General features: G+C 36.8%; 1 protein-coding gene across 1 annotated transcript; it reads right to left on the bottom strand.

The window, feature by feature from the left end:
- Positions 1-2,708: 2,708 nt before the first annotated feature.
- On the bottom strand, positions 2,709-4,318 carry LOC106302714. Its single transcript, XM_013739170.1, has 6 exons — positions 3,978-4,318; positions 3,814-3,910; positions 3,661-3,696; positions 3,388-3,597; positions 3,091-3,258; positions 2,709-2,912 (listed from the first exon to the last, which is right to left on the bottom strand). The coding sequence occupies exons 1-6, from the start codon at positions 4,316-4,318 to the stop codon at positions 2,709-2,711; spliced, it is 1,056 nt and encodes a 351-aa protein (XP_013594624.1).
- Between the last annotated feature and the right edge of the window lie 10,111 nt (positions 4,319-14,429).

Raw genomic sequence — 14,429 nt, 5'->3', positions numbered from 1 at the left:
GATCTGTAAACAAATGTGCCACCTATTATTAAAACAAAAATGTAAACATTTATTTACAACTTTACATGATATATAGAAATCATTTAAAAAAGATAATGAACTAGACTAATGCAGCGTTGGTTTGAAGTTTTCGAGCACACATGAATTTCAGTATCTGAGTTTCTTAGATCCATATGTATAGCCTCCTTTTCATAGGTTCTATTCTTTTGTAAATATGCTTATTCTTTCACTATTGATCAATAAATTTCACATTTCATCAAAAAAAGAAATGCAAAATTAATTAACACAACAAAGACACACAACAGGAGACGTGAAAGTAGATGATTTGATCTAAAAATAGATTAAAATTTTTATATCACCAAAATGAAAACAGAATATAGTCCCTTTCAAACCATCACAATAATTTTATTATAAAATTTAGTCAACGTAAATATTGAGGTTGAATCTTCTTACAAAAAACAAGTTCAACGGAAAAATATGATAAAAATAAAAATAGAATCCTATAACTAACGATTCACACATAACAAAAAAATAATGAATAAAAACTTTTTGTGCGAAGTGCCGATAGATCCAGAACCGTGCTTAGTAATAAAATAAAAAAACATTGGCTTAGGACATATTTCTTATGTTTATTTTGTATAGTCAGTTGATATAACACTTTTGGCTAAGTTTTTTGTTAACGTAAAATTAGATTATTACAATATTTAAGAGTATTTTCTACTACCACAACTTAACTTTAAACTAATTAGCTACAATTATATTATTTATTTCTTCTCACTATGTTTTTTATTTATATTTTATGAAGTGTTATAATCTCTATAATTTTATTTGACAAGTTAGTTTTTACATGTCACACTCACATTAATTCTTACGATGGCTAACTACAGAAATATACTTAATGAATTAAAATATCATATCTAATTTTCATAATTAAAAAATATTGAATTATTTTTTCAGTTATTTTTATAATTATAGTTTCCTTTTTCTTTATGTTTTCTAAATGAAATATATAATAAAAAGGAATTATTCATAAAAAAAAATGTTTACAAAAAGGATAGAACAAATTTGATGAAAATATATTTTATAAATATTATTAATATATGAGCATGGACATATATTTTATATAATGTAATATCATAAAACAAAAGAGTACACAAAAAAAACAATCTTGATATAAAAAATAAATATCCCTTCAAAACTTAATCTTAAACAACATATAATCATTTTAAAATAATCTTAACTAACATAATATATATTTTTAAAAGTAACAAAATTAATTCAAATAACATATACTAAGATATCTTTGATAAATTAGATGTTTATTCAGTTTGCATACCTTTTTCTTAGTTTTTAATATTTATTTTATTTTTTTCAGACAACATAAATTAAAAATATGTAAACTTTAATTAAACCTAATTTACCACTAAAATTTTCTGTAAGGCTTAATATTTTGATTTTGATATTTTATTATACAACACAATATACATATGATAAAAATATATAAACCAATATGATTTTTTATGGTTAAAAATATTTAGAATGTTTTTAATTTATCTTTTATATAGCTAAAGCATAAAGTTACTTGGAATTTACAAAAAAAAAATTATTTTGCAAATAATGATATCCTTTCATTATTTTCAAACTTTTGTCGGTAATGTGCGTTTATGAAACTTCATATTTATCATCACCTTAGTTTTTTATATTATTTTTACAAACTAAAATATTTCAAGCTATATAAAAGTTTATGAAACTATAATTACATATTTAAGTCGAAGAACTAGACTAATACAATAAATAAAACTAATAAAAACGGTTTAGCTAGAATCAAAAGTAGTCGTATATCAAATTGAAGAAATATATGTAATTCAAGTAATATAACTCACAAAATGAGTAATAACAAAAAATAAATATATTATTAAAAATTGTAATCTATTCAGAACAAAAAAAATATTATGGTTAAAATTGGAAAAGTAAATGCATTCCAATACATCCCAGTAATAACCAAATCGGCTAGATATATATTCAAAATTACATGTCTAATTAAAATAAATTTAAAAATAAATTTAATATTATTTAATTAATTCATACATATAACCCATGGCATATAACTGAAAAATGATTGAGTGAGGGATTTGTCGTAGATTTGACCTTGCACTACAAGAAAACATATTTTTTACAAGGGCAATATTCTTTGTAAATTCGTCGTAAAAGGGGTGTTACGACAAATTAACATCGAAAACCATTTCGTTGTTAAACGTCCATCGTAACGGAGGTTTCGTTGTAAACACGTGGTAACGTTTACGAGGAATGCTTTCCTCGTAAAACGGAAGAAAACATTTTGTCGTAAACGAGACGTAACATTTCGTTGTAAAGTACTCGTATTATTTCGATGTAAAGGACTCGTATTATTTTGATATAAACTCCATGTAACATTTACGAGGATTTTATAATGCTGTCCATGTAAGCTCCACGTATAAGTTACGACGATGTTACGAGGATTTCAATGTAAATTCCATGTAAAGTTTACAACGAATTTACATCGTTTCTTACCATTTAATATTAAATTAAAATAATAATATTATTTAAAATTTGAATTTTTAAAAATTTTAAATATAAAATGAAATATGAAAAAGAAAAAATATTTTTAAAAACTATTTAAAAATCAAAACATAATATTTAAATTCATAATACAAAATGAAAAAAAACTACTACATATTATCGAAGTAGTCGGTGGCGGTGCTCGGTTGAGAACGGTCTGGATCGACATCTTCGGGATTCCGTATTGGCATCCCGAGAGCTGCTCGTCTCTCATTTAGTGCTTGCTGCATAGTCGGGTTTCCCACCGCCATCACGTCCAGCAGATTCTCAAGAGAGTCTAAACGATCCTTATGGCTATCCATTCGAGCTCTCATCTGAGAGTTCTCTTCATCCCGTCTCGAAGCGTATGACGAAGTTGCCTTAGCAACTTCGTTAACAGAACCTATGCCCACTGTACGTCCCTTCTTTCTAGGACCACCTATAAAAACATATTAATATAGTAAAATTTTATTAAATAGTTAAATTTATTTAAATAAATTTATAAAGTTTTACCTCTTCGAAGATCCTGTTGACCTCTTCGGTGGTCAGTTTGACGGGTAATCCATCGGGAGACTGCTGGGTTAATTGCGTCTCCCGCTCTTCAACCCGAGAAGCCACTGCGTTGAAGAGTTTCTCGGATGCCGGATCCACAAAAATCTCGTCTGATGTGGCGTGAGTCATCTTGAATAGATCAGACAGAGATGGTAAGACTCCCATCTTCTCATACTACAAACAAAAAAATAAAATAAAATAAAATATTAAAATTTAAATTAATTAAAAAATTCAAAATAAATATTAGAAACAACTTACCGCTTCTAGACGGATTCCGGCGTGAGGCTTTTTTCCGGTTTTGTGAACCATGGGCAAATGACCATCTTTGTCCTTCGTTCTCCGGGAAACAGAGCACGAGTTGGCCTTACAGATCGAAGAGGGTAGCTTCCAATAGGCGATGAGATCATCCCATACTTCCTTCGTGAGCTCGGTGGGCTTTCCGTCATAAACGTAGATCTCCCACTTGTCCTTCCAATCGGAGACAGTGTTGCAAAGACGGGTCTTTGCCTTTGCAACGAACTTCCTCTTCACCCTCTCGGTGATTCCCAAGGACCAGTGCCACCTTTGCTGAAACAAACAAAATTTTGAAAAATTTAAAATAAAAATTTAATTAGATATAAAAATTTAATTAGATTTTAAAAAAAAAAATATCACCACAAAACATTTAAACCAAGTCGTCTTAACGTGGTCTGGAGTCTTGCTCCAATTCGGATACGCTCCGCCATAGTATCCCTTGATCGTCTCTGACACGCTCCGGCCAACTCGGTTGTTGGCCCCAAACCTGAAAAGAGAACCTAATTGTTTAAAAATATAATTTAAATTTTAATGTACTAAAAATAATAAGTTACCAATAAGTTCCCGGCAGTCTATCGGGATCCAGAACATCCAAGCACTCTCTTCCAGGCTGGGCGAGCAAATCCTCCACTGTATATCTCGCGTATGGGGCAGATGGAGGCACACGCAAATCTGGATGAACTACACCTGCTGGGACAGGCTGAGGTGCAGCGGCTGGAGGAGGAGGTGGTGGAGGCATATGAGGTGCAGGAGGAGGAGGACTCCAAGAAACTCTCTGAGATGTCTGAGAGTCCGGGACTGCCTCGGAAGCTGATGGACCGGAAGAAGATGTCCCGACACCATCATAAAACATCTGAGAGTAAGTAGGTGCAGTTGGCTTTCTTCTAGGACCCATCTAAATTTGAAAAAAAAAATTACTGTTAGTTTTATCATTAACGACATAATTTAAAAATATTATTTTGATACCTAACTAATCACCTAAACTAATTACCTATATTAACCTCTTAAACTAATTACCTATACTAACCACCTAAAACTAAATTAAAAAAAAAAAAAAATTAGAGAGAGGGAGAGGTTACCTTAGAGGAGTGGAGAGGGATTTGGGAGGACTGAACGAGTAAAGCTCATTCTGAGGCGTCGCCTATATATAAGAAAAGACATTCCTCATAAAGTCGTCGTAAAGTTACGACGAAGTTACCAGGCCTGCCTTTTTCCAGTTACGACGAAATTACCAGGCTAATTTTTTTCATTTACGACGAATTTACCAGGCCCGTGTTTTTAACTTTACAACGAATTTACGTGGAATATTTACGACGAATTTACGTGGAACGCTCATGCTATTTTCATTTACGACGAATTTACCAGGCCCGTGTTTTTGTTTACGATGACTTTAGGAGGATTAACCCTAAACCCAAAAACCTAAACCCCAAAGTCAATTATCTTATAACACCATCTTCTTCTTTACATCTTCTTCCTCTTTATCTCTTTATCCAACTTAAACCCTAAACTCCAAATTAATTTTTTAAAACCAAAAGAAAACATCTATATATATAGAGTTAACTTTTTCTATTCTTATGACAAGTGGCAGGGGGGTTTGATGACATGTGTCCTTATATATTTTTTGTTTTTACATTTTAGGTCATTCTTCTTTTACACTTTTACAATTTGGCTTAATACTTTCTAACTGTGCCATAAAATCTTTCTCACACTAACCATTATTATATGAAATTTAATAATCTATTTTATTGGTCAGTAAAATTGAAGATGAATAAAAATATATATTATAAATATATTATAAATATTTTATTTATTCATAAATAAAAAATAACATAAGCTTTTTTTTTGATATTTTCTATTATTTTATTTACAAATTATAAATTTATTTGACTATTAAAAACTATAAAATAACTAAACTCAAAAAACTAGAGTACGATACATAATCTAAACTTAAATTTCCAAAATCTCAAAGAAAAAACAAAATACTATAGTAACACTAACTCATTAAAAGTCTGGAACACAAATGAACGCGATCAAGCACCAACCCAAAAAATAAAAATAAACGGGTCAGAAGGAGAATAATCATTGGAAGATAAAAGTCACCACGAAGCACAAAAACACATGCCTAAAGCACAACCACCAGCTAAGAGTTAAGAAGCACCTCACAAACAAACAACCACATACAAGGCGCTCATTGCCAACGAAGAATCACAAAGCTCCAAGGAGATGTAGTTCCTAACATTAGCCAAATTTAAGGAAGAAGAGGACAAATATTGACCAGAACTGCGTACAACATCATGAGAAACAACCGCACAACTGGGAACTCATAAACATGATCTACAACAAATATTAGTTAATCTCACAAGAGAAAAAGACGAGGAAAAACAAGAGAAACGAAGGTGAGTCTTTTTCCGGTGATGGTAAGAAACACCGCACACTGGAAATGTAAACGAAATACATAGATGGTGATGGCTCAAGTCAAAATATGCGGAGAAGGAAAAAACATCTTAGGAGAATAATGTTCGACGTTGTTAACAAAAAGAGTAGTGTTCAAAAATGTGAAAATATTAAATACAATGTTGACGCTTAAACCGTTAAATGTTAGAATCAATAAATGCTTAAATGAAAATTTATTGAAATTCAAGATGCTTTACATCGGAAGCTCATTTCACCACTAACATACTACTATACACACAACAACACGTTATTGAAAAGACAAACACATAATATATTAACCTATAACCTAATACTACATCACACAATAAAATAATAAATCATGCTCTTCACAAATAAATAATGACCATATAATTACATCATTCAAAAACATCATACTTAACAACAATAAAATAATATTCCGCGCGAAGCGCGGACACCCCCCTAGTATTATATAAAACAACATATGTTACACATACATTAAAATGAGAAAATGAATAAGAAAAACTACATTTGTTACAGATACATTAAAATTAAAATGAAAAAATGAAAAAACAACAACATTTGTTACATAGATTACATCATTCTGAACCGTTTTCATTCTCATCAAGATAAGTACAATGATCATCGTCGCTTCCATCGAACTCGTCTTCACGTGCTTCTTCTGTCACATCTTCGGGAAGATCTTCATATTGTTGGTTTTCCTGATCGATCAGAAGGATTTCATTAAGTTGTTGATCAGGTACATCAACTTCATTGATAGCGTCTTCTTCTTGCAAAGGTGGTTCTTCTCCAGTAACAATTCGTCAACGAGGTGTAATTTTTATAACAGCTAACCAGTTTATCCCAGAACTTCGAAGGCGAGGGTATTGTCTCTCAGACATTCCGAATGGACTAAATCCATCGGTGCATAACCCAAGATAGACATTCCAAATATTTCTACTGAAATTTGGGTGTACCTTGTTGAAATGTTTCCACGCTCTTGCATCTGATGGATGAGCGACCTCGCCATCCCTCTGGACATGTTCGGCATGCCACCACATCGATGCAGCAGTCCTCTCAGATTGATGTAACATTTTCAACCTGTCTGTAATTGTGATATATTGTGTTTTTGGCACATTATATGTATGTCTTACTAATAGTTTTCAAAGTTTTATCGAGTCTTTTTAGTCCCTTTTGAGTCATAACAGGTCTAGAGTTGTATTGGATGAGAAATGGACCAGCTAGAGGAAAAGAAAAGAAAAAAGTATGATTTGGAGTCCTTTGCGCAAAACAGCCAACCAGAGCAGCATGAGTGCCTGTTCCAGCGACAGAGATAAAAAAAAGAAAGTTTCCAAATATTTCGGGATTTGCCCTAGATTTCCTATTTCCTTCTTCTAGCCGTCTGTGGCTCCTATAAATATAGTTTGCTATTTATTATTTTAGAACCACCTCAGTTTTACGCAAGAAATACCTGAGAGAGCTTGTGATTTGCGATTTGCTACTTGTAAGGGAGACGACTCCATCTATCTCCTAGAGAAGATTATCCTGAACCCTCTGATTTCTAATGTTTATTATATGCAGTATTATTCAGAAATCATGCTTCTATGTTCTTGTGTTATGTCTGAGTAGTCACCGAGTTAGTTTAGGGTTCTAGGGTTTTGGATTCGTGAGCTGAAGCATAGATAAGTCATCTTAAGATTGTCTACATTCATATATGTTCTATTGCTTGCATTGAACCAATCACTTAGTGCATGAATTAGGGTTAATCGATTTAGCTAACCATTGATTGATAACCTGATATTTCTTGAATGAGCTTGCATCCCTAATCAGCGAGAGTAGATATTAGGGTGTATTATGAACATATCGGACTTGATCTCTAAAGCTTGGTGGCGCGTCTTGATCCAAACGAGAGTTTAGGCATCAAGACCGACTCGCAAAGGAATCAACACCACGAGAGTGGGTTGATTCAATCAGAGTGATCCGAGTTTAAACTTGTTATAAACTGAACTTGAATAATTGCTTGGTTCGCGAACTCCTTGCCTGAAAAGAAACCCTAGACTAGCGCCTTTAATCAATTCGAAAACAACCTAATCTTGTTACTTGTTCCTTACGTTATTTACATCTTCTTAAAACCCCTACTTCGTTTTAGCTTAATTCTGATCCCATAAAGATAAAGTGTGAACTGGTCCTCTGGAATTGAATCTAAAAATTTTACAACTACACTGTTAACTTGACAGTAGATTAAGATCCAATTGTAGTGTATCAAATTGATCAAAGGAGCTCTAGTCAGCGCACCCATCGTGCAACCACCAGACTGGGAGCTCCCATTCGAGATCATGACAGACGCAAGCGACTTCGTAGTTGGAGCTGTGCTAGGACAACGAAAAGACAAGAAGCTTCACGTGATCTATTATGCGAGCAGGACATTAGATGAAGCTCAGTGTCGCTTTGCAACTACAGAAAAGGAACTTCTAGCAATTGTCTATGCCTTTGAAATGTTCAGATCCTACTTAGTGGGATCTAAGGTGATAGTGCGCACAGATCATGCAGCATTGAGGTATTTGCTGACGAAGAAGGATGCGAAACCAAGGCTACTCCAATGGATCTTATTACTCCAGGAATTTGACCTAGAAATCAAAGATAAAAAGGGCATTGAGAATGACGTTGCAGATCACCTCTCCAGAATGAAAATAGATAAAAATACAGCACTTGATGACAACCTTCCAGTCGAGCATGTCTATTCGATCAGTCTGGGAAGCGACACAGAACAACCGCTCCGTCCATTATACGTATGTCTTACTAATAGTTTTCAAGGTTTTATCGAGTCTTTTAGTCTCTTTTGAATCATAACAGGTCTAGAGTTGTATTGTATGGGAAATGGACCAGCTAGAGGAAAAGAAGAGAAAAAAGTATGATTTGGAGTCTTTCGCGCAGAACAGCCAACCAGACCAGCCTGAGTGCATGTTCCAGCGACAAAGATAAAAAAAGAAAGTTTCCAAATATTTCAGGATTTGCCCTAAATTTTCTATTTCCTTCTTCTAGCCGCCTGTGGCTCCTATATATATAGTTTCCTATTTATTATTTTAGAACGATTATGAACATATCGGACTTGATCTCTAAAGCTTGCTGGCGCGTCTTGATCCAAACGAGAGTTTAGGCATCAAGACCGACTCGCAAAGGAATCAACACCACGAGAGTGGGTTGATTCAATCAGAGTGATCCGAATTTAGACTTGTTATAAACTGAACTTGAATAATTGCTTGGTTCGCGAACTCCTTGCCTGAAAAGAAACCCTAGACTAGCGCCTTTAATCAATTCGAAAACAACCTAATCTTGTTACTTGTTCCTTACGTTATTTACATCTTCTTAAAACCCCTACTTCGTTTTAGCTTAATTCTGATCTCATAAAGATAAAGTGTGAACTGGTCCTCTGGAATTGAATCTAAAAATATTACAACTACACTTTTAACTTGACAGTAGATTAAGATCCAATTTTAGTGTAACAAGTTTTTGCGCCGTTGCGACGGGGACCAGCTTTTTACCTTTATTTTTCGGTTATTTATTTAGTCTAAAATTTCTAACTTGTTTAAATTCTTTTTTGCAGTTAAAGACCCAGGTGCATGACCAGTAGACATACTCAGAGCAATACACAAGGGGATTTAATTTCGCTTACAAACCAGGAACTCACAAGCTTAGAAAGAACCAACCGTCAACAAAAAGCAATCACTACAACAATGGCCGACTTTGGCACTCCAGAACAAATGGTCGCGTCTATGCAACAGATGCAACAGCAGATGCAACAGATGCAAGAGTTACAGCAAACAATCGCAGCGCAGCAACTGGCTGCACAGCGGGAACCACCTGTCCCAATTGGTGAGAGAAACCTACCGCGTAACATCCCTGCTACGCGATCTGCTATCGCTCCACCACCATGTCAAAGGGCAGATTTCGAGATAAAACCCGGCATGATCAATCTTGTCCAGAGAAAGATGTTTCATGGACTGTCAGCTGAGATACCGATGTAACACATTGAATCTTTTGAAGAGATATGTAGTTTCACTCGTGCAAACGGCGTCCTACCCGACTTCACGATGGCTTAAGTCATTACCCACAGGTTCCCTAACTTCTTGGGAACAGGTTAGAGCGGCTTTCTTGGGACACTTCTATACAAAAGCCAAAACAACTGCCCTACGGAACAAAATTTCCTCCTTCAAGCAACTCGCTAGTGAACCTTTCAATGAAGCTTGTGAACGGTTCAGTGATACCCTCAGAGAGTGTCCTCATCACGGGTTCGATGATGACAATGTTCTAGGAATCTTCTACGATGGAGTGAAATGGGAGTTCCGCAATGCTCTGAACGCAGTGAGCAATGGAGATTTCATGACTCAAACCACAGTAGGAGCTCACGCGCTAATAGAGAACATGGCAGCTAGTTCGTCCAACAAGAACGAGGAAATTGACCGTTCCAAAAAGGTGAACAGCATGGACACTAGGAAGATTGATGACCTCGCCGCTAAGGTCGATTTTGCTGCTCAAGAACAATCAGAATCAGATCTATGTCATGGAAGAAACCAATCTGGAACCAGGTACTACAGATGATGCAGCAGAAACCGAGACATCAGAAGAAGATCAGTAAGTGGTCAGTTACGTTAACGGGCAGGGTTGGCAGTTTAAAAATTACCATCCAAATCCTAATGTGAGGAACAACCCGCATCTTTTCTCGTACAAGACCAATCCAGATAACCCCAATGACAGATCTCATGGAAATCAGTTCCAAAACACTTGATATCAGAAGCCATACTTCCAGAATCAGAATCAGAATCAGAATCAGAATCAGAATCAGAATCAGAATCAGAATCAGAATGGGAAGATGTTCATCCTCAGCCAGGCTCAGAATCAATTTCAGAACCAGTAGAATAATCCACAGGCTGCTCCTGAAACCGCGAGCGGTTTGCCAGATGAGCTTAAGGTAATGATGCAACAACTTCTGCAAGGTCAACAGATTTAAGGAAAAGCACTGAACCATGTTACAACCGAGATAAACACTCGGATGGACAACATGTTCACAGAATTGAATTCCAAAAACGATGTTGTAGCGAGGCACATAAGGCAGATGGACGTTTAGATTGCTCAAACTGCTGAAACAATAAAATGGCAACATGGAACACTCCCAGGAAAAACAGACAAGAATCCCAAGGACTGTAACGCAGTCGAGCTGAGAAGTGGAAGACATCTATCAGATCATGTGCCCAAGAAGCTCACTGAGAAGGGAAAACAGAAAGAGGGAGAACCACATTCGCTTTAGGATGTCCACGATGACGATCATTAACTGGAACAGCCAACAACCGCAGAACCAGTAGACCCCACGACTCAAGATCAACCTGTTCCAACACGCGTCTACATTCCAAAAGTTCCCTATCCAGTCCCTGCTAAGAAATCACACAAGGATTGCGAAGAGATGAAGTGCAAAAAGATGCTAGAAGAGTTGAACGTTAAGTTCTCTCTCATGGATGCTATTCAGATGATTCCTGTTGGGGTCAAAAACGGTTACGACGAAGTTAACGTCCAAATCCCCGAAGAAGAAAAACGTAGAAAACTTCTTCGACAAATACTTTTTTGAAATAGATTCTTCTCTACGAAAAGCTTTACGGAGGAAACGCGAGTCATCGGACAAAAGCCCAAAAAGGATCGTTACACAACGACCGAACACGTGCTCCACTCGGTCGCTACTAGCGTCCGAGTTCGAGCCAAGGCTCAGTCGCTACCATTCGTAAACAAATTAAAAAAAATATATTTTTTATTTATTTAGATATTTATTTATTATATCAACTCTAATAATCGATACGACATTAGTCCATGCATTCTCGCCTACCCTTCGATGCTATCTCCCGAAGACCGTAGCGAACCCATTTCACGATTCCCCGCCATTATAAGTTATCGATCAAACTTTACCGTAAAAACTGCGGAAAGTTCGTTTTTTATCGAAAGAAGCCCTAACAAACGCTTCGAGTCGGAAGATGGCCCAAGACTCGAGGCCCATCCTACAATTTCCTAACCAAAAGCCCGTAAACCGCAGCACGGTTTACGCTTGGTCCACAAGGAAGGATAAATGTCAAGTTTCCGCGGATAAATTAATACGGAAGGTTGAAGATAATTACGAAGATCGGAAAAAATGGAATATCTCTATTTTTATACTATGGAAGCAGAAGAGGAAAAACGTAAACCGACTTTGGAGACAATATATAAGGAGTCCTAGGCGAGAGGCATGGGGAGGACTTTTTACAGCAATCTTAGCACTTAGAGCAATTTTAGGCAATTTTCCGTTTTTGCTATTCGAGCTGCGACTCAATTAGGTTTTTGCCGTCTTAGGGTTTTAGAATTAGGAATCTCGCCGACAGCTCTCGTAGCCCAGGCACTTACCTTGTTGTAAGTGTCAAACGCAGATTCGGAATAAGAACTATCTTGCTCTCTTTTTTGATTTCTTATTTCATTATTGTTCTTGTTTCGTGTTCTGATTGCTTGGCATGTGGTATTAGCAGATATCCGGGACCTCTGGGAAATTAGGGTTTTCCTAGTTTCCTTATATAAACGGAAATCGACAGTGCGAATTTCGGTTCCCACAATTCCTTCAATGCGCAGTCTTGTGAAAGGGCTGATCTCCGGGAAAAATTCTGCAGACAGCGACATCATGATGGTCTCGAAAGAATGCAGCGCAGTCTTTCAAAACAGAACAGTCAGGAAATTGGAAGATCCTACAAAATTTGTCCTATCTGTTCAGATTGGAAAGACAGTCTTCGCTTGTTCCTTATGCGATTTGGGTTCTAGTGTGAATCTCATGCCCTACTCAGTTGCAAAACGCACGGGACTAACCAACTTCAAGCCAACTAGGATTTCTTTGGTGTTCGTAGACAGATCAGTTAAGTTGCCAGTAGGTGTTCTTGAAGACCTACAAGTTCAAATTGGTGACACCACTGTTCCTGCAGACTTTGTGGTTCTAGAGCTCGAATATGAACCAAAAGACCCTCTCATCCTGGGCAGTCCTTTCCTGTACACAGTTGGTGCAATAATTGACGTCCGCAACGGGACGATTAATCTCCAACTGGGAGATATTGTGATGAAGTTCGAGATGGATGAGCTTCTCAAACGACCTATGCTAGATGGTCAGAACTTCACGATTAGCGACGAGAATGCTGCCTTGACCCCTCAACAAGGGATGATCGAAGAAATCCTCGCAGATGATCTTTTGGAAGTAGCTCTGATACGAGTAGAGTCTGAGCAGAACAAGTGCAACGTTGATGCCGACGGACACGAAAAGATGCTAGACTCGTGTGAAATCATCGAGAAGCCGGTCGCTTTTCTAAGTCTGGGGGAAACGAACAATCAGATTTCACCAGGAGGAGCAGCTGCTCCTAAAAAGCCGACCAAACCAACCAGCCAGCTCGATGATTCGTGGAGCGAACTCAAGGCTCCAAAGATCGAATCCAGCGGGACTCAGGTATGAATTCAACATACCCTGTTATCGTGAACTCTGAGATTAATAATGTGGAAACTGCTAAACTATTGTGTGAATTGAGAAAATACCACAAGGCAATAGGATATTCGTTAGCTTATATTCCCGGTATTTCACCTGATTTATGCATGCATAGAATACACCTAGAAGATGAATCGATGACTTCTGTAGAACATCAGAGACGGTTAAACCTAAATCTAACAGATGTTGTTAAGAAAGAGATACTGAAACTTCTAAAAGCTGGTGTAATTTATGCTATTTCTGATAGTAAGTGGGTTAGTCCTGTTCATGTAGATCCTAAGAAAGGGGGGATCATTGTGGTTGCTAATGAAAAGAACGAATTGATACCCACTAGGACAGTAACCGGTCACCGTATGTGTATTGATTTTCGAAAATTAAATACGGCTACACAAAAGGATCACTTCCCGCTCCCATTTATTGATCAAATGCTTGAGAGATTGGCTAACCACCCATATTACTGCTTCTTAGATGGTTATTCAGGTTTCTTTCAGATTCCCATTCACCCAGACGATCAGGAGAAGACGACCTTCACATGTCCTTACGGCACCTTTGCCTACAGGAGAATGCCGTTTGGTTTGTGCAACGCTCCCGCAGCATTCCAGCGTTGCATGATGTCTATTTTCACTGACCTAATTGACGATATAATGGAAGTCTTCATGGACGATTTTAGCGTCTATGGGAACTCCTTTTCTGTGTGTTTGTCAAACTTGTGCAGGGTCCTTCAGCGCTGCGAGGAAAAGCATCTCGTTTTGAATTGGGAGAAGTGTCACTTCATGGTGCGAGATGGGATCGTTCTCGGTCACAAAATCTCCGAAAAGGGGATCGAAGTGGACAAGGCAAAGATAGAAGTGATGATGAGCTTACAACCTCCAAACTCTGTCAAAGGAATCAAGAGTTTCCTTGGACATGCTGGCTTTTACAGAAGATTCATCAAGGACTTTTCCAAAATCGCAAGACCACTCACTCGCCTGCTCTGCAAAGAGACAAGATTTGAGTTCGACAGCGATTGTTTGTCAGCCCTCCACACGATCAAAGGAGCTCTAGTCAGCGCACCCATCGTGCA

This window comes from Brassica oleracea, chromosome C7 (genome assembly GCF_000695525.1).
Source record: "Brassica oleracea var. oleracea cultivar TO1000 chromosome C7, BOL, whole genome shotgun sequence".
NCBI classification, from domain to species: domain Eukaryota; kingdom Viridiplantae; phylum Streptophyta; class Magnoliopsida; order Brassicales; family Brassicaceae; genus Brassica; species Brassica oleracea.
Note: the sequence above shows the minus strand (reverse complement) of the source record. Positions and strands in the feature narration are given on the sequence as shown.

Coding starts and splice junctions, on each gene's coding strand:
- LOC106302714 (XM_013739170.1), bottom strand. CDS start 4,318: ATGGGTCCTAGAAGAAAGCCAACTGCACCTACTTACTCTCAGATGTTT. Junction 3,697..3,813: donor GGAGCAAGACTCCAGACCAC/GTTAAGACGACT, acceptor TGTTTGTTTCAG/CAAAGGTGGCACTGGTCCTT. Junction 3,259..3,387: donor CCGGAATCCGTCTAGAAGCG/GTAAGTTGTTTC, acceptor GATCTATTCAAG/ATGACTCACGCCACATCAGA.